Source organism: Oryx dammah, unplaced genomic scaffold (assembly GCF_014754425.2).
Source record: "Oryx dammah isolate SB20612 unplaced genomic scaffold, SCBI_Odam_1.1 HiC_scaffold_29, whole genome shotgun sequence".
Classification (NCBI taxonomy): Eukaryota; Metazoa; Chordata; class Mammalia; order Artiodactyla; family Bovidae; genus Oryx; species Oryx dammah.
Genome location: NW_024070213.1, coordinates 18,257,211 through 18,276,714, shown reverse-complemented (window position 1 = coordinate 18,276,714; position 19,504 = coordinate 18,257,211). Strand labels below are relative to the sequence as shown.

Genomic DNA, 19,504 nt, shown 5'->3' with positions numbered 1-19,504 from the left:
GTGACCCTTTTGAAGACAGGTAGGACTTGTTTTGAGGGGGCAGAGGAAGTGCAACTTTTTTAAAAGTTTGGGTTTTTTTTTTAATTTATTTGGCTGCATCAGGTCTTAGTTGTAGCATGCGGGCTCTAGCTGTGGGACACGTGGGATCTTAGTTCCTCAACCAGGGATCGAACCCACATTCCCTGCATTGGAAAGAAAGCCCCAGAAAATGCAACTTTTGAAAGTTGATCTAAAAGAGGGGAAAAAAGAGAAGAAGGTGCATTAAGCAGGTCACTCAAAGCTGAAGTGGGACTGCACAACTATTGCTAACTCTCCTTCTCCAGAGCAACAGAACCAAACTAGCCTTTCACCTGGGATGAGCTCAGAAAAGCCCTAGCCAACAAAACCTTGAATGCACTGTCAAGGCCAAGCCACCTCACCAACATTAGAGCTCTACGGTGGTGTCAGAGGGTGTGGACTGGTTTCATTGTGTCTTAATTACTATTGTTTTCGAGTTGTACAGGTAAAAGATAAAAACATTCTCATTTTTAAAAGTTTGTCCTACAAAAGAAAAAATAAAGGAAGGTGGTTATTTATTGAATCATTTTAATATTGATAGATATTTAAATAGTTTCTAATTTTTTCCTGATGACTAGGTCTCTATACAGTATGTGTTCAGTGCCGAATAAAGGGTGCTATTCCCAAATACATTAATATATGTATGTAGTGTCCACCATTTCTAGATTAAACTAGTCCTCTGCTCAAATGTGTAGGATTAAGCGAGGATTCAGATATACTATGTTTCTTGCTCGATTCCTCTAATCAACTCATGAGCTAATAGAAACAACTAGAATAAGAAATTTTAAATTCCATTTTTTTTTTATTCAAGCATTGAATATTCACTGATACAAGCAAGCACTATTTTAGGTGTTTGGGATACAAGGTTGGATTCGATATAGTCTTTGTCTTAATAATATAAAAGGGAAATTTAAATAAAAACCACAATCCATATCATCAACAGTACAGAATTGCAATCTCCTCATCATTCTCTCCTGTATCTTTTCTTTCTCTTTGCTTTATTGACCTACAATAAGCAGTTGTTTTATTTCTAAGATTCTATTGACAATGCTGTGCCTTCTTTCCCTTTAATTTTATTTGCCATTATGTCCTACTAATCCCTCCGCTATCTCTAAACAACACCTTGCTTTCTCATCTATGCCCAACCCTACTAAGGATAAATAATGTTTTTATTTTTTAGTCATTTGTGCCAAAAATAATTGGGAGATCAATCCACATAAACTGCTTCTATAAATTTGCCTCTAAAATAATGCCTTACCAGACTGCCCACATTTCACATTGTGAAATTAATGTGCAAATCACAGTCATAACAAGGAAAATATAGTCACACACTGGTTTATTCAGCCACAACCATGCATTTTCGAAAAAACTAAATTCAGTCAAGGCCAGTTCTTTAATGAAGTCTGAAGAGCTGAGACACAAAGCACCACCCTGCTCTCTCTCATTCACCTTCCACAACTTATTTCAAGTTTTACCTGCAAAGAGGCACTGTTAGGATAAAAACATATTACCAGGGAGGAGTAGCATGTCAACCCACTAGCACACAGAAAAAACCTGTAGTACACTGGTAATAGCACATATTTGCACAGATTTCATCAGCTCAGCTCAGAATATAACATTTTAAAAGTACATTTTTGACAGAGATGATGGGGATGACTAAGCCAACAACCTTAGTCACTAGAGAGAGGGATACTAAAAACCAACCGTATCTATTTCACAAATTTACCTACACTCTTTAAAGTGTTAAGATAACATCTAAGTTCTCTCAAAGAGAGTCCAGCAAGAAGCCATCAATCCCAGGGAGGCAGCATTAATCTCACATCTGACTTATGTGCTAGAAGGGCAGCACTCACTAAAGGTGTACTCACGAGAGGTCATCGCCCACTTTTTAGGGAGCCACAGGACAGAATGACCATTCATCCACGTCTGACCTTCTTACAGACCCACGGAAGAGGAACTTCACAGCTAGAGGCTTGGAGACCATCTTTGCTGATGGTACCACACTTCTGTACCAAGCTGTTTGAAGCAATTCTATAAGGAACCAAAAAAAATCAATCACTTAAGATGACGTGCAGTAAAGGAGTTCTCAGGCATGAAAAAAAAAAAAAAGAGCTAATTCTTTCTCCCATTCAGACCTCACTTCTCTCAGCTCCCAAAACTGCAGAATAAAAATCACTCATTGTCCTCTTGAAAATGTCCTCTCTTTTTTTCTTGCCCTTATCAACTATTGATTTCCTTCCTTGTTTCCTTTTCCTTTCTTCTCCTCTCCATCCATTATCCTTGATCTATTTCCCCAGACATAATTTCTTTTCCCCTTTTCTTTTCTCTTCTCCCTCTCTCTCTCTCTCTGCACTCTTTTGAAGCCCCTTACCTTGAGACATTTAAGGCTGATCCATCTTCCCACCTCCAGCCAGAACTGTTTCTCAGACCAATCCAGTAAAATTCCTGACTGAGGAGATTTTGGAGCTGGATCTAAATGAGAGGTTGCAGAAGATGAAAAAAGGTAGGAAAAAATGCAGAAAGTTTAAAAAGAGACGTAGGGTCATGGTAACGCTGTTATTCCTTACACCCTCTCTCATCACTGTTATTTATGAACTGAATGTGTGTGTCCCCTCCCTCCCCAGATTGCTATGTTGAAGCTCTGATATCACAAAGTGATGGCATTTGGAAGTAGCCTTTGGGCAGTAATTAGGTTTAGATGAGGTCTTCAGGGTGGGACCCACACTAAAAATGGGATTGAAAGTGAAAGTGAAGTCGCTCAGTCATGTTGACTCTGCGACCCCATGGACTGTAACCTAGGTGGCTTAGTGGTAAAGAATCCACCTGCCAATGCAGCAGACATAAGAGATCAGGAAGAGCCACTGGAGGAGGGCATGGCAACCCACTCCAGTATTCTTGTCTAGAGAATTTCATGGACAGAGGAGCTTGGCGGGCTACAGTCCATAGGGTCACAAAAAGTCAGACATGACTGAAGCAACTTAGCATGCAGTCTCTCACCACCACATGAGAGGGCAGCTGTCTGCAAGCCAGGAAGAAGTTTCTCACCAGAAACCAAGTCTACCAGCATCTTGATCTTGGACTTGGCCTCCAGAACTCTGAGAAAGAAATGTCTGTGGCCTAAGCTCCCCCACCCTGTCTATGGTTTACAGCAGTCCTAGCGGACTGAAACAACCACCTACTCCAAATAACTACTCTCTCTTTCAAACCTTCGTTCTAGAGATGTGTTGGCTGCAGAGTGCAATACTTCCTAGAATTGAACTTCATGCCTATAATTACATTCTTAAATCGTGACAGATAAGGTATCTATTACATCTCTACCTTCCATTGCAACTTCTTCCTTGATTAGATGGAGCACCAAATAGGTATCCAGATAAATACCAGATAAATATATATTCAGATAACTTTGAAAGAAGAAAAGCTAAATACTGCTGTGAACACACTCATATTTCACATCATCATTTAACATATATGTTATTATTAAACTTGCAACAATGTATTTGCGTTATGTTTTTCCCCACTAAACTCCCATTCTCCAAGTCCTCATCAATCTTGTATATGGCAAGAAAAAATAAACACAGTTCTTAAGGAAAAAGCTGATGGTAAGTTTAAGTTGGTTTTACTCTTTATATGTCCCAAGCTACCCACTAGAATAGAAATAAGATTCTTTGCTCTGTTGAGTCTGACCAGCAAATGAAGTTTATATCCTAATGGAATTGTCTCTAGAAATAAAATGAACTAAAATATAGGTTAAATCCAGAAGATTAATTTTGTATAGGATTTGGTGCTAGTGTAATAAATATATTTAGCAACAAGTAAACTACCACCTTGGATATGGCCCTATATTCCCAGCAAGTACTTAATTGTGTATGCTGGGGCAGGGACAGAGTCTGAAGTGTAAAGGATAGGATAAATGAAATGACATCCTAATTTCCAGATTAGCTGGAAACCTTTTGTGCATTATTTAAACAATTTGCTTAAAATGATTATTTAAATTAGGAAAAAAGTGAGTTTATCCTCATTCTTCCAATGGGATTATAAGAAAAACTGTCCATCTCTTTCTTCCTCGCATTTCAGTGGGAGGAATGACAGCTAATGAAACACAAAAATGAATAGACTTCATTCACTAAATAAATAAATAGATATAAACACAGACCTCAATTAGAGTCTGAAGAGCTGGGATTCGATAATACAAACTCCAATCCTACACTTGATCACTACTCTCAAGATCCATACAATTCAAAGTCACATGATTCTGCCAGCTAACTACTTCTCCCTGATGAGGCTGGACAGGGCAAATGTTTACTGGATCACTCTCACTTGAAAATCAACATTCCACTTGAAAGAAGCTTTTGGAACCAGAGTGCGATTATCTCTGGGTTCTACGGACTCATGAATGATGTGTGTGCGTTACTGTAGAAGCAGCATAAAAGCATAAACAAGAGGTGTTTATTGCAAGGGTGTGACCTCAGAAGGCTTATCTTCCAGAGGTGTGAACTAGAGCAATGAGGTGCTATGTCACTTTAGAACTAGTAATGTTTGGTTATACCTTAGAGAGGAAAAAGTACAAAACCTAAAAGCAAGATGAAGACAGAACACAAATGAAACCAGATACATTTTTTTCCTTTTCATTTTATTTTTAAGGTCAATATTTATGTCTTACACACGCACATACATCCTTTTGCAGGCAATATTTTAAACTTGTAGTTAAAATACTGCTAAGGTATAGAACATACTCCTTACACTGCCAAAATGAACATGGTTTACAGGATATAGCTAAGATATTTCAGCCCATATGGAGATAAACTACTAAAATACCAAAGCTACTAAATTGGACATATCTTTGATTGGCTAACTTAATTTCGGGGACTATATACTAAATAACTAACCTCAAGGAAATAATTCATATAAATATGTTTGTAGCTACTTAAAAATTGGAAATCATATTTTTTTCTAGAAATATGAAAACAGTTAAGCAAAAATATAATAATACAGAATTTTAAAAGATAAGTATCTGTAATCATTTAACGTGTGGAAAAAGGAATGAAATTATGCTACGTTAGAAAAGCAAAACATAAACATATGGTATTCAAAAAGCCTAGATATTTACATAGGGTAAATATGTAATTTTAAATAATAGGTATGTTATGTTTTCAAATAATATAATTTACATTTTTTCTTCAATCTCCAGACACTTTTTCGGGTGAATTACGTAAAACAATACATGTAGTTCTTAATTTGAAAAAAAAAAAAAAAAAGTACAGTACAGTGCACCCGTAAAATTACTTAAATCTATTGTTTTCAATTTAGAGTTATTTCACTTGAAAATGTGTCTGGAAGGCTGAATAAACACACATTGAGCATATTACATGAAAGTTTAACAAATATACTATTTAAAAATAACTTTATCCTCTGTTTCCAGACTTTTCAAATATATCCTATAGAATGTAAGCACTGACTGCTGCTGCTGCTGCTGCTGTTAAGTCGCTTCAGTCATGTCCGACTCTGTGCAACCCCATAGACGGCAGCCCACCAGGCTCCCCCATCCCTGGGATTCTCCAAGCAAGAACACTGGAGTGGGTTGCCATTTCCTTCTCCAATGGATGAAAGTGGAAAGTGAAAGTGAAGTCACTCAGTCGTGTCCAACTCTTAGGAACCCCATCGACTGCAGCCTACCAGGCTCCTCTGTCCATGGGATTTTCCAGGCAAGAGTGCTCGAGTAGGGTGCCATCGCCTTCTCCATTGACTACTAGCATATAAAAACATGCAGATACATCAAAAGATTTAAGGGAAACTTGACAGGGTACAAAATTACTAGAATTTAATATTGATAAGAATTTCCCCTATAATTTTGTGTATGTGCAAGTTAATAAGCCTTGCTCTGTAAACCGAGCACTCTCTTTAAAAGAGTGAAAGCTGGGGTCCCACCAACTAGGGTGGCAGGAGGACCCGCACTCCCGCTTCGCTAAGTCTCCAGGGTGCACCTGCCCGCAGGCACCGGGCACGTTCTTGCTCCCTGCAATGCCCAGGAGGGAAGTCGGCTCCACCCAGGGAGCAACAAAGGAGGAGCCCAAGAGATGAGGTTCTCAGCTAACCTGCTCCTGCAAAAAAGAGGAAATCAGAGTGGAAGCCAAAAAATGGCGGCAGGAAAGGATAAAATTTCAAAAAAAAAAAAAAATCCCACAAACAAAAGGGGAAAAAGGAGAACGAGGTAAACAGGCTAACCAAGAGACAAGATTTAACTGCAGAAAACAGAAACGAAGAGCGAGGAGAATCCAGCCTCCGATGAAGCAGGAGACAAAAGAAGCCAAATCTGATTCAGATCACCACCCGGCCTTAGTGGTCCCTGTCTCCCTTCTTGTACAATACAGAGCAATATGTTTATCAACTATTTTGTAAATGCAAAATTGTGAGTAGCTCTGGAAAGGAGGTTTTTTTTTTTTTTTTGGAAAGGAGGTTTTTAAGAAGGAGGATATTCAACCTTATTCGATTTTTTAAGTGCTAACTGCTTTTCTTTAAGAGGTGAAATCGTTTACTGGTTTGTTTGTTTGTTTGGTACAACCAGAAAATAGTGGGATATTCAATACAGAGGCTTTGATTGTCTTGGGTGTTACCTTAACATTGCATAGAGGGGGGTAGATTTTACATCCTCCAACACAAAGCACACTAAATGGCAATTTGGAGTCAGTTGTGTGTTTAACATGTCTTGGACACTTTGAATTACTTTTATTCCCATGTTGGTTTTGGTGAAACTGTTTCTTAAAGAAAAACTACACCTTGATCTCTGCTCTCCCTGCCAGAATTTTGTGTACTCTGTAACATCTTTGTTCAGGTAGTCCCATTTTCCCAGTAACTTTCTTCATCTGCTGTGAAAGATTAATGTCATATACACTACTAATGAATTTTCAAATTGTGAATCTGTGGGACATATGATATAACAGTGTATGAACACTTGAAGGCATTCACACTTAACATACTGTTAAGACAAGTTTGCCTTCACATTTTAAACTGGAGAGTAACTTGGATAATTGTTCAGAAAAGAATCACAATTACATGGGGGTGTTTTAGATTTTTGGTACAAATGTTAAGAATTATACACAAATTTAAACTTCTGTATACCGGTAAATCCTAAAGGAAATCAACCCTGAATATTCATTAGAAGGACTGGTGCTGAAGCTGAAGCTCCAATACTTTGGCCACCTGATGCAAAGAGCTGACTCACTGGAAAAGACCCTAATGCTGGGAAAGACTGAAGGCAAGAGAAGGGGATGACAGAGGATGAGATGGTTGGATGGCATCAGTGACTCAATGGACATAAGTTTGAGCAAGCTCTGGGAGATAGTAAAGGACAGGGAAGGTTGGCAGGCTACAGTCCATGGGTTCACAAAGAGTCAGACACGACTTATCGACTGAACAACACAAAATACTGATCCTCAAAACCATCAGTACAGTTTCAATTACGAAAGAAAAAAAAAATAGTAAAACACTGTCCATCAACAGGTGAATGGATAAACAAAATGTGGTCCTATCCATATAACAGAATATTATTCAGCCTTTAAAAGGAATGAAATTCTGATACCTGCTACAGCACATATGTACCTTGGAAACATGCCAAACAAAAGAAGCCAATGAAATGAAATAAGCCAGATACAAAAGGACATAAGAGGAAAATTCAGAGAGATAAAGATTAGACTAGTAGTCACCAGGGTCTGGGTGGTGGGGTTATGGGGAGTTACTGTTTAATGGGTGTGGAGTTTCTGTTTGGGGTGATATAAAAGGTTCTGGAAATGAACAGTGGTCACAGTTGTAAAATGATGTGAATATACTTAATTCCACTTAATTATAAACTTGAAAATTGTCAAAATAGTAAGTTGTATGTTATTGATGCTTTACCACACTTTTTAAGTTAAAAAAAAAAAGGAGAAGTATCCTAACCTACCTACCAAAGGTATGCTTTGGGGTGAAGTTCATAATGGTTGCTTTATCTGGTTATGAAGAAAGGGTGACAAACACACACATTACCAGACTACAAAGACCTCAAGTAAAACAATTCTCCTATCATCTACCATATGCTTCCAGCCATTTAGTTCTATCTTCTAACACATCATTTCAGATTTCCTCAAAAGGGAAAAACTCGATTCAACAAATCATAATTTCACACTCTTGGAGAAAGAAAAGAAAAACAAAAGTTATTTCAAATCTGGGCTTTATTTCAAGTGTCAAGGAGAATTAAAGTGGAAAGAAGGAAAACTAAAATGAAGTGATTCCTCCTATGTTAAAAAAAAAATTTTCACATAGATTTTTCTCACTTAATACTTGTAACAATTCTGGGGAAAAAAATTTCTCCACTTGGTACATGAGGAAATTGAGAGTAAAAGAGGTTAAGAAACTTGCTGAAGCTCACATAGCTAGTAAGCAATTTAGTAAAAACAAACTCATGTCTGTCCGAAAGAAATGAATCTCTTTTCATTACCTGAATCTACTTTACATTATGGGGAAAAGTGACCATGTTATCATAGTGTTTGTAGTCACAGAAGGGAAACTTCGATATAATTAGATGGCTTCCCTGGTGGCTAAGAGGGTACAGAGTCTGCCTGCAATGTGGGAGACCTGGGTTCAATCCCTGGGTCAATACCCCCTGGAGAAGGAAATGGCAACCCACTCTGGTACGCTTGCCTGGAAAATCCCATGGACGGAGAAGCCTGGTAGGCTACAGTCCATGGGGTCGCAAAGAGTCAGACACGACTGAGCGACTTCACTTTCACTTTCAAACCCTAAATACAAGAAAAGCCAATACTGAAACTTCAGGGAGAAGATAGGGACAATCCCAAAGTCATAAACTCTAACAGGGATGATGGTTCAAGTTGAACGAGAGATTGTTAAAGCAATAAAGTCTGAAGATATAATCTCAAATTATGATAATGAGGAAGAAAGATGTTATGCAGCGAGGAGCATCAGGATAGGTGTAAAGAAACCAAAGTATTTCCACAGGGAAAACTCTTTAGTCAATATATTTTTTAAAATAACACACCAACAACTATAAGAAACAAAAGTTAACAATCAAAATAAACTTATCTATATGGAGGAAAAACAACAACAAAAATCAAGAATTTGAACATATCTAAAGACAAATTCTGCAGATGATGATTGCAGCCATGAAATTAAAAGACGCTTGCTCCTTGGAAGAAAAGTTATGACCAACCTAGATAGCATACTGAAAAGCAGAGACATTACTTTGCCAACAAAGGTCCGTCTAGTCAAGGCTATGGTTTTTCCTGTGGTCATGTATGGATGTGAGAGTTGGACTGTGAAGAAAGCTGAGCGCCAAAGAATTGATGCTTTTGAACTGTGGTGCTGGATAAGACTCTTGAGAGTCCCTTGGACTGCAAGGAGATCCAACCAGTCCATTCTAAAGGAGATCAGCCCTGGGATTTCTTTGGAGGGAATGATGCTAAAGCTGAAACTCCAGTACTTTGGCCACCTCATGCGAAGAGTTGACTCACTGGAAAAGACTCTGATGCTGGGAGGGACTGGGGGCAGGAGGAGAAGGGGACGACAGAGGATGAGATGGCTGGATGGCATCACTGACTCGATCGATGTGAGTCTGAGTGAACTCGGGAGTTGGTGATGGACAGGGAGGCCTGGCGTGCTGTGATTCATGGGGTCACAAAGAGTCGGACTGAACAACTGAACTGACTGAACTGAAAGATAAATTCAAAGAACAGGAAGAGCAAAAAAGAGTAGTTGCCATAAGATAAACAGAACACTGAGGAAATAATAGAACAATTCTACTTCAATTTTTTTTTATTTTCTCAAAAATAAAATAAATCTTGAAGTCCAAGACACAAAAAAGAGATAATAAGTGAACACATCCGCATATAATTTTCATATAAATAAATTTTTAAGGATAGTAAAAAAAAATAAGTGAACACCACACTATTTAAAAATATTTAAATCCCAAGGGCCATAAAATATACATCCTACATTCAAATTCAAATAATATTCTAAACATGTACAGCAAAGAAAAGGAACCAGAAGACAAATAACTGGAAAAGTGATTTCATTTTTCAGCATGCACAAGATGGATTCTGAAAGCTGTCAAACACAATATTTCTGTAAGACTTTAAAAGGTGGGTTGGTATGGAGTTTAAAATCTGGCTCTGTAAAGAAAGTTTAGCTCTGTCAGATTTGTAGCCTTGGACTTGCTCACTAACTCTTCTGAATTTTATTCACTCAATGAAATAGAGTGGTTGAATTCTACTTCGTAGAATATGCTGTGAAGATTAAGAATAATAAAATAGAAGTGAATTCCTATCACATAGCAGGTGCTCAACACACAGTAGTTTCTATTTTTATTATTTTCATTATAAGCTTGGCTATCTATAACTGATCTAATAGGGGGACTCTAGTTATATATCTTACTGAAAGATAACTATTTAACAGTGTAAGAGGGACACTTCTGATGGCCTTGGAGCCTCTAACATAGAGCAAACTAATTCCCTAGCAGTATTCTCCACCACTGGAATGTGAGAAAACTTTGGTTTTCATAGATTTTTATGCTGTTTTGGTAGCTGTTTAGACCTAAATAGTGCTAGCGGTAAAGAATCTGCCTGCCAATCCAAGAGACCCAAGAGATGCAGGTTCAATCCCTGGGTTGGGAAGATCCCTTGGAGGAGGGCCATGGCAACCCACTGCAGTATTCTTGCCCAAAGAATTCCATGGGTAATGGAGCCTGGCGAGCTACAGTCCCTAGGGTCACAAAGAGTAGGACACAACTGAAGCAACTTGTCATGTGCGATACTAGGAAAAGCAAGCATTTACCTTAAAATAGTATATAAATATTGCCATGAGAATAAAAGAATAACAACACTGGTACAACAACGTCAACAGACTAGATATAAATCAAGTTGGTTTTACAGGATCTTACAAAAGCTGAGGGCAAAAAAAAAAAAGAATCAGGCCAGAGAACTAAGCAAAATTCCACAGGAAGATCAGATATAAGACTTATCTGTAGTTGCTATGCAATCTGTCAGGGATATTCTACTGAGAGCATAGAATATCCTTTCCAGGACTGATTTGAATCAAGGGTCCTTAAAAGGAAATAAACCAGTTTTGGAAATGCAGCCAGTCTAACTCTGTTCAGCTTACTTAGCGGTAGATCAGAATTTACAGTAAGTAGAGAAAGAATGGAAAGATGAAATCCTTGAACACTCATCTATTCTTCCAGGGGACCTCAGAGAAACAGAACCACCCCCACCTCCCAGCTATCCTGGGCTGAAGCTGTCATTATCACACTGCAATTATGGTAGCTGCCTCTCTGCAATTCTCCGAGGCACTGTCTTGTATTATGATTCACTACTCTGTTTATCAGTGTTTGCTCAACAGTATTTCAAGCTGTCTGCTCACTTCTGCTATTGATTTCACCCAGCCTAAGAACTCAGACGCAGTTGTATCAGAATGAGAATAGGAGTTGCTGCAAAAAGGTCCAGAAAGCAAGGTTATTATTACTAGGTGCCATAAAACCACGATTCAGTAGCTTTAAAGAATACACCCCAGTGCATTCTGTCACCTAGTTTATGGAAGGATAAAGGAAAAGTAAATCACAGAAGTGGACTGATTTGAAGTTAGAGTGTATGCAGAATTTCAAAGGAATGAGTGTTCTTTTGACAAACAACAGGAATCCAGATGCTTTAGTCTTCTCTTAAAATAGAAAGTTACAGACTTTATAGACCGTATATTCTCTCCAACTGCTTCAGAGCAATTCATTGCCTGTCAGAATTTCCCCCAAGGGATGTTTAATATTGTTGAATTCTTAATAAACTCTTCTCTGTGAATCTACCCCAAAAAGAAGATGTAAAACAATATCAAAACACAAAACTTAGCATGAAATTAGCACAAAAACCTAAGGAGGATTCCTTATTTTCTTTGCATATGTTATTTAAGTTGACAAGTTAGAATTTAATTGATTTTTGTACCAGGTAACCTCAGGATGTCAACTCCTTGTGTTACTTTGAGATGCTCCAGGACTCATAAAGAACTCGCTTCCTGACAGTTAGGTGGACAGGAAGGATCTGAGAGGCCAGTAGGAAGTGGAGCCCAGCAGTTCAACTCTGCTAGGAGTGTAAAGTCACACACACACACTTTCCTTCCTTCTTTCTCAAGTTTCTGAAACTGCTTCTTCCTCATGCCCTCAGCACAACCCCAACTGATTCCTAGTCTAGACCTTACTGAATTCAAATGAATGAAGGCAAAATATTATGAAGAAGGCATTAAGTCCCCAAGCTACCTCTCTTTCCCTCCATCCCAAGTTCCACCAGCTCTTACTGGTGAGAGAGAGCTGGTGAAACTTGTAAAGTGCCTCTTTACTGTTAGACTCATATGTGTCTGGATCTAATGATTCCTTTTATGAGATTTGTGAAAGTGAAGTGAAAGTGAAAGTTGCTCAGTCGTGTCTGACTCTTTGAGACTCCATGGACTATACAGTCCTTGGAATTCTCCATGCTAGAATATTGGATGGGTAGCCTTTCCCTTATCCAGGGGATCTTCCCAATCCAGGGATCAAACCCAGCATTGCAGGTGGACTCTTTGCCAGCTGAGCCACAACAGAAGCCCTGTATTTATGGTCTAATTCTTCCCCGTAATACTCACCATCCTGCCACCTCCAACACACAAACACACACACACATGCATACATACCAATTGGAGCATCTAGGTATATAAATGAGGGTTGTTGGGGAAGGAAAAGGAAAGAACGTTCCTTTTGCTCCTCAAAAGAGGATACATGATACATTTGAACAGCATTCTCCAACAAAACTGCCTACATTTACCAAATGTTTGCACTTACCATTTCCTTGCTGTCTTTAAACATAAGGAGATGCGCATTTTCAGTTAAGCAGAATTCCAGGCTAGAATTCCAGCTCTTTTTTTCCACTGAAAAGTAATAACAGTGGTCACCAAACCCCATCCAGAGGTCTGGGCAGTGAGGACAGCCGGCACAAGTGGGCAACTTGGAGCCTGGAAAAGAAGAGGTTTGGGTCACATCTTTATGGATCACTTGGTCTTGGCAATGAAATTGGAGATAAACTGTCTTTCCTGCCCTCTACCTTTCAGATTAAGGTTTAGAGAAATGTACAACAATGCACAGTCTCAAATATCTGAAAATGTCCAACTCTATTACTACTACTGAACATTCTGTTAAGCAAGGATGTGAAGAGGCAGGGAAGGAAATGGATACAAGCTGGCTGAGGACTGGGAAGAGAGTCCCTTGCTTCTGCTAGACATCAGTATGCACGTGTGACATATACACAACAGGTAATATAACAGTGTATCTGCATGAATGTATCTCTGTACTATTTATATAGGCTCAGAGCATACACTGTGTAACTGCATAAAGCACATTGCTTAACTCAGGTAGAATCTTTCAGAATATGCAACCTCAGTCTGACATTCCATAATAGTGCAAAAGAAAAGGACAGAAACTAGAAAGAACAAACTTATCTAGAATGAAAGGCTGTTTGGGGTTTTTTTTTTAATCACAAATGCATTAAAAATTCACTGGAAATTGGATAAAAGACATACTTCATCAAAAAGAATTCATTCTAGATATTTTTAAAAAAAAAGATTTTCTGACAGAGAAGGATATCAGCTGCTAAAGCGAAAAGTCATGCCATTCTCCTCACTGAGCTCTTTTATATACAGACACTCTCATTCCTTTAAAATGGTTGTGCTATAGATCTGTGAAAATGAAAGGGAACTGAATACGCTTTCGAGGTAATTTCAATGAAAATTCCAAAATTCTATTGATTTTCTATTCCACAAGACATATTTGTATGTCTCCATAAACACAATCTCACAATAGGCATGTGTGAACCATTATATCGAGTGAGCATACAAGTGGATACATAATTGCAGAGTAGACTATATATCTATTCCAGATTTGAAGTTAAAAAGTGGAGAAGTAGTCAACCTTTAGACAACCTTTCTGTAGGAAGGCTGGCATGGGAATAGCATAGGGTTCTGGAGATCAAGCTATGAAATCGGCACCTTATAATCTGTGCTTTTTCCATACAACTGTGATGGTATCCAGCCTGAAGGAAAAATTCCTGACTTGCCTAGGAGTCTCCTTCTGTCAAAAGTTGAACTTGTATGTGACGTAGAGGTCCTAAGACTGAACCCTTAGTACCCCAATTAATAAAGTCTGTCTAACCTGTCACTTGGGGCTTCCCTAGTGACTCAGTAAAGAATCTACCTGAAATGCAGGAGACCTGGGTTCAATCCCTGGATTTGGAAGATCCTCTGCAAAAGGGAATGGTTATCCACTCTAGTATTCTTGCCTGGGAAATCCCATGGACAGAGGAACCTGGCAGGCTACAGCCCACATGGTCTCAAAAAGAGTTAGACACAACTTGGCAACAAAACAACAACAGCAATAGCCTGTCACTAATAATCATGCTCAAATAACAAAAACCTAAGTTAGAACTCTGGATTGTGAAACAGAAACCGAAGGCTCTCTGGATCATCATATATAAGGACCTAGAACTAAATCTACCAAAGTTCATTTTAGAAAATGGGAACATTCACTAAATGGGAAAAATTAGAATACGCTTAATTAAATTACAGTATATCTCATATGAAGAGTTAAATGCAATATTAAAATTATAATTTGATTTTCATGCTAAATATGGTAGTAGGTAGGAAAATGTTTATGACACAATACCAAACCAAAAAGCAATATGCAAAATTATAAGCATATTGTGAGCAGAACTATATCCAGCCTTATTGAAAAAAAAAAAGTAAGGCAAGGGGGATTTTAGAGGACTTAACTGAAATCCTGTTAAAAGAATAAATACTTAACACAAATGCATGTACTCAAAAACTAGAAGACTATGCCTGAGAGATACTCTTGTATATGTTGGTTTATTTTGCTGGGACTATTTTTCAAGTTTTCTGTGATGTTATATTGCTTTCATACACAAATTTTGGATTAAGTTAGCACTCACCCCAGTACAGAATCCACTGCAATAGCAGCATACTCGCTAGAATGGTGGACAGAAGCCCCAAAGCTATCGCCACATGGTAAGAGCGAGGAGATCTCGAGGAAGAAGCTGCAAGAATAGAATCCAAAAAAATATCCTGAGTCAGAATAAAAGTCTAAAGAGAAAAGGTCAGGGAAGAATAGCTGGGATCTGGAAGCAATTTGGCCTGGTTGGAAAGCAATCCAGGCCTTAAAGTTTCCTTTCCTAGATCTGTCAGGGTCCATGCTCTGAAGTTGAAGGTGGCCACTGTCAACTTTATCAAGGAACATATTTTACTTATCCAGTGATACTTTTTGTTTTGAAATTGTGGCTTGCACAGTCTCATGCTTTAGTGGTGAGAATATAAATTGGAACAACTTCTTCGGATAGCAGTTTGGCTGTGTCCCCAAATCACAAAGGCATTAATTTTCCTTTTGACTCAGCAATTTCTCTTCAAGAAATTTTTCCTGCAGACATTCACACATATATAAAATGTCATATTTTTCAGGCCACTCATAGCAACAATATTTGTAGGAGAAAAAGACTAAATTCAACCTAACTGTCTATCAATAAAAGATAACTCAAATACATTCTGACGTAGACATAAAGTCAATATGCAATTTCTAACAAAAAAACAAAGACAAGCTTTTTTTATAGATATGGAGTGATTTTTCAAGGAATATAAAGGGAAACAATAAAACAGTCATCGTGAAACAGTGTATGCTAATAGGCATTTCTGAATATAGACACATGCATCTGATAAGGTTGCTTGCCTTGGGGAGGGGAAACAGGTCAATGGGGACAGAGATGGGAGAAAGACTTTTTCTTTTCTTCTGTACTTTTTAATTTTGAACCATATGATGTATTATTTATTCAAAATTGAGATAAATAAAACTTAAATGAAAGTAAAATGACACCTCACAAGTGCTTTGGAACCTGTCATAACTGGAAGAGTGGTCAGTTTAGGTTGATAATTTGTTTAAGGATGGGACATTACTTCATATTAACTACGTTGTATACAATGTATACCTAAGAATGGCATTTTTTTCATTTGGAAAATAACAGATTTTTCACACCAATTTTTTATTTTAAAATGGTAGTGATCCCATAGTCTGATAGTGTAGGACTGATAGTGTGAAAGGCAAAAATTTATAATAAGGCATTTAAGTTCTAGTTTTGACTCCTTTATTTGATAACTTTTAATTTGTAAATGGATAAAATAATTCTGCTTATTTGGGCCTCACTTTCAAATTTAAATTTTAGGTAAATAATACTGTAGATGTAAGTATCTATGATGTATTTTGAACTTCTTAAAGAAATTCATAGTGAAGATAGCTTAAAATGAGAGTTCTGTATTTTAATTATTTGGACTGATAAATCCAAAAGCATTTGACTTTTTAGTGACACAAAAAATACATTTGCACTATAAAAGAATATTTAATGAAATAAATGTTGATTTTAGATATTACACTAAGTGTAAAAAAAGTATCAAAACATAATTGCATAAATTGTATATGTGCAACCACAATTCAGTTTAAAAACAATTAACTGAAATTTAATATTTTAATGTACTTTATATTAAAAGACTCTTAGTAAAGTACTTGTAGTAAAATCAGTATAAAAAAGCAAAAATATGTCAAAATAGTGATGATCACCATGTTGTAAAATTATTAGTGATTTTATTATATCTGCTCTCATAGTTTCTCTAATTCCTATAATGAGCATGTAATGCTTTTTTTAATTTCTCCTGGAGAAGGAAATGGCAACCCACTCCAGTATTCTTGCCTGGAGAATCCTATGGACAGAGGAGCCTGGCAGGCTATAATCTGTGGGGTCGCAAGACTCAGACACGACTTAGCAACTAAACCACCACCAATACTTTTCTAAAGAGATTTTTAATATTGTTTTAATGCTCTTAACCTATTTTCCCATTCCCAAGCAGAAAACCCCAGAAAGTTGGTGTAGGAATAAACATACTGGCAATAAATATGAATGTGCAGTGTCCACTGGATACAAATAAAAAACCACTTGCCTGGAAATTAAAATTATAGTCTAGTTTCAACTTATCATGAATTGTGTGATCATATACATAAACTTTAAAAGGCACATTCTTTTTAACATTTCTATTCCTTAGAAATTAGCACAGATATAATCCCAAAGGAAAAATAAGTACAAATAAAATATTAAATGCTCTATAATTTACAGTAATAGAAATAAATCAAATGTCTAAGTATAGTGGAATGATTTAGCAAATTATAGCAGTGATTTACTTGTAATAATAAGACTATGAGGCAAAAAAGAAAGCTTGTGGAGCTACAAAAGAACGCACCTCATGGAAGTTTGCTCCTCAAGATATAAAATCAAATATTAATTTTCGCACTTACACAGTTATCTGCCATCTCAGAAAGTGTTTTCTCAGGGTTCTATGTAAGAATGGTTTGTTTCATCTTCAAATTCCCAGAGTCACAGGGTCTAGTATCTGTAATGCTCTTAATACCTTCTTCCTACACTTGTCACCATTCTGGTGCAAGGGTGTGGGGAGGACCTAGTTATATGAATTAACTTCTTTTCTGACAAAATCTTAATACTACACTGTGGCAAAATTATTGGTGTCCTTCTCTTCATTTCGTAGCCAGAAAAACAGAGATGCCTAGAATTTGCACACCTGGTCCACAGTTGCCCCAAACATTCACAAAGAGATAAAGTTCTCCCAACAAAATTCTTGCTTTAGTTCAGAAGCAATAAAGGCAAACAAAATTGCCCCAGCTTGTGTTTCATAGATAAGATGATAGAAGTGAAGGGTAAGAAAACAATTTACCTGAAACCTAAGATCAGATCCTCAGCCACATACAAAATTTTCATATTCCAACTCTGGACTTCAAAATGAACCAAAAGCGTTTCTCCAAATGACCCTCTACTCCAAATGTATTCTCCATCTCATTCATTCACCTAGCCTATGGTGACTATGGATAGTTTTCCACACTTGATTGGTTAACTCACGTTTTTGCTGCCGTCGGTCGTCCTTCAGAGCTTGGGGTGCAGCAGGAGACTTTATTATGGAATAAGTAACATTGTCAGTCATCTTCATCTAATATCTTTCACATTCAGTTGAGAGAATAAAATTATACAAGTGTGAGGAGACAGGTGTAAGTGAGGAAACAGCCCAATCTCTAAACTGCTAGCAGGAAACTTGAAGGTTTTATAAAAAAAAAAAAAATGGGCCAGTATGACAAAAGCAGAAGTAATTTTTCAGGAAATGGTTCAAACTCTGGGGCTGCCTATAGAAATTAATATTCTAAACTCTGAGTTTTTGATGTTTTATTTATTTAACCTCACCATACTCTCTAGATGCTCATTAAGTACAAATTAAATTGACTCCCCATCTCACCTTTCTATTGACCAAGGAAATGTTGCCCTTAAATTCAGTAATTCAATTATGGAAACTGGAATAAAAATATGAGAGTGGTTCCTAGCTATGAATTTATCTCACATTTTATATTTGCTTGTTCCCTTTTAAGAAAACAGATGAAAAAATAAATAAATAAAAGGAAAACAGATGCATGCCAAATGGGACTGATCTCATTGTTCCTTGGAGCTCTGGGTAGTGGTATATGATAGAGAAATAGGAGGTTGGTTTGCATGTGGCTGAAATCATGGGAGAAATGAGCTCTTGCCCAGATATATGTTCTGTGAGTGTGTTATACCTGTGTTCCCCAAAACATTCTCTCAATTACGATTTAATCTTTACCCTTCACAGGCAAGAAATTTCATTTAATTTTCTCTTCTTGTTCTCTTATTTTTATATGCAGAGACAACCACAAAGAGGAAAAAATTAAGTAAATACATAGTAAGGTGTCAGTTGCTATTGTTCAGTCGCTCAGTCGGGTTCAACTCTGCGACCCCATGGACTGCAGCATGCCAGCCTTCCCTGTCCTTCACTAACTCACAGAGTTTGCTTAAACTCATGTCCACTGAGTCAATGATGCCATTCAACAATCTCATCTCTGTTACCCTCTTTTCCTCCTGCCTTCAATCTTTCCCCAAATCAGGGTCTTTTCCAAAGAATCGTCTCTTTGCATCAGGTGGCCAAAGTATTGGAGCTTCAGCTTCAGCATCCGTCCTTCAATGAATATTCAGTGTTGATTTCCTTTAGGATTGACTGGTGTCAGTAATTTATTTCAAATAGGTAAAATCGAAATAAAAAGTTAAAGAAAATAAAAGGGAATTGAAATTCCAGGAATAGATAAGATCACCAAGTCAGAATGTATAAAGACAGAAGAGAGGAAAGAGAAACAGGGAGAGCATAGTAATTAAAAACTAATAAAATTCTATTTCCAGCCGTGACAGAGTGATACTTGACTTGGCCTTCAGCCAAAACACCCAAATGACAAAATACATGAGGCAGCTGTTTTCAGGGACGGATCAGGCAGCACTGT

General features: G+C 37.4%; 1 protein-coding gene across 1 annotated transcript; it reads right to left on the bottom strand.

Annotated features, from left to right (window-relative positions):
* Positions 1-705: 705 nt before the first annotated feature.
* KLRG1 (killer cell lectin like receptor G1) lies at positions 706-18,389 on the bottom strand. The gene is made up of 5 exons (XM_040235109.1): positions 18,069-18,389; positions 15,054-15,158; positions 12,899-13,068; positions 2,429-2,529; positions 706-2,088 (listed from the first exon to the last, which is right to left on the bottom strand). The coding sequence occupies exons 1-5, from the start codon at positions 18,154-18,156 to the stop codon at positions 1,974-1,976; spliced, it is 579 nt and encodes a 192-aa protein (XP_040091043.1). The 5' UTR covers positions 18,157-18,389; the 3' UTR covers positions 706-1,973.
* Positions 18,390-19,504: the final 1,115 nt, after the last annotated feature.

Bases quoted from the DNA above. Each gene is read 5' to 3' on its own strand.
- KLRG1 (XM_040235109.1), bottom strand. From the start codon at position 18,156: ATGAAGATGACTGACAATGTTACTTATTCCATAATAAAGTCTCCTGCT. The intron at 13,069-15,053 runs GTGAGTGCTAAC...CTTCTTTTCCAG, and splicing joins GCAGTGGATTCTGTACTGGG to GCTCCAAGTTGCCCACTTGT. The intron at 2,089-2,428 runs GTAAGGGGCTTC...GGTTCCTTATAG, and splicing joins TCAGCCTTAAATGTCTCAAG to AATTGCTTCAAACAGCTTGG.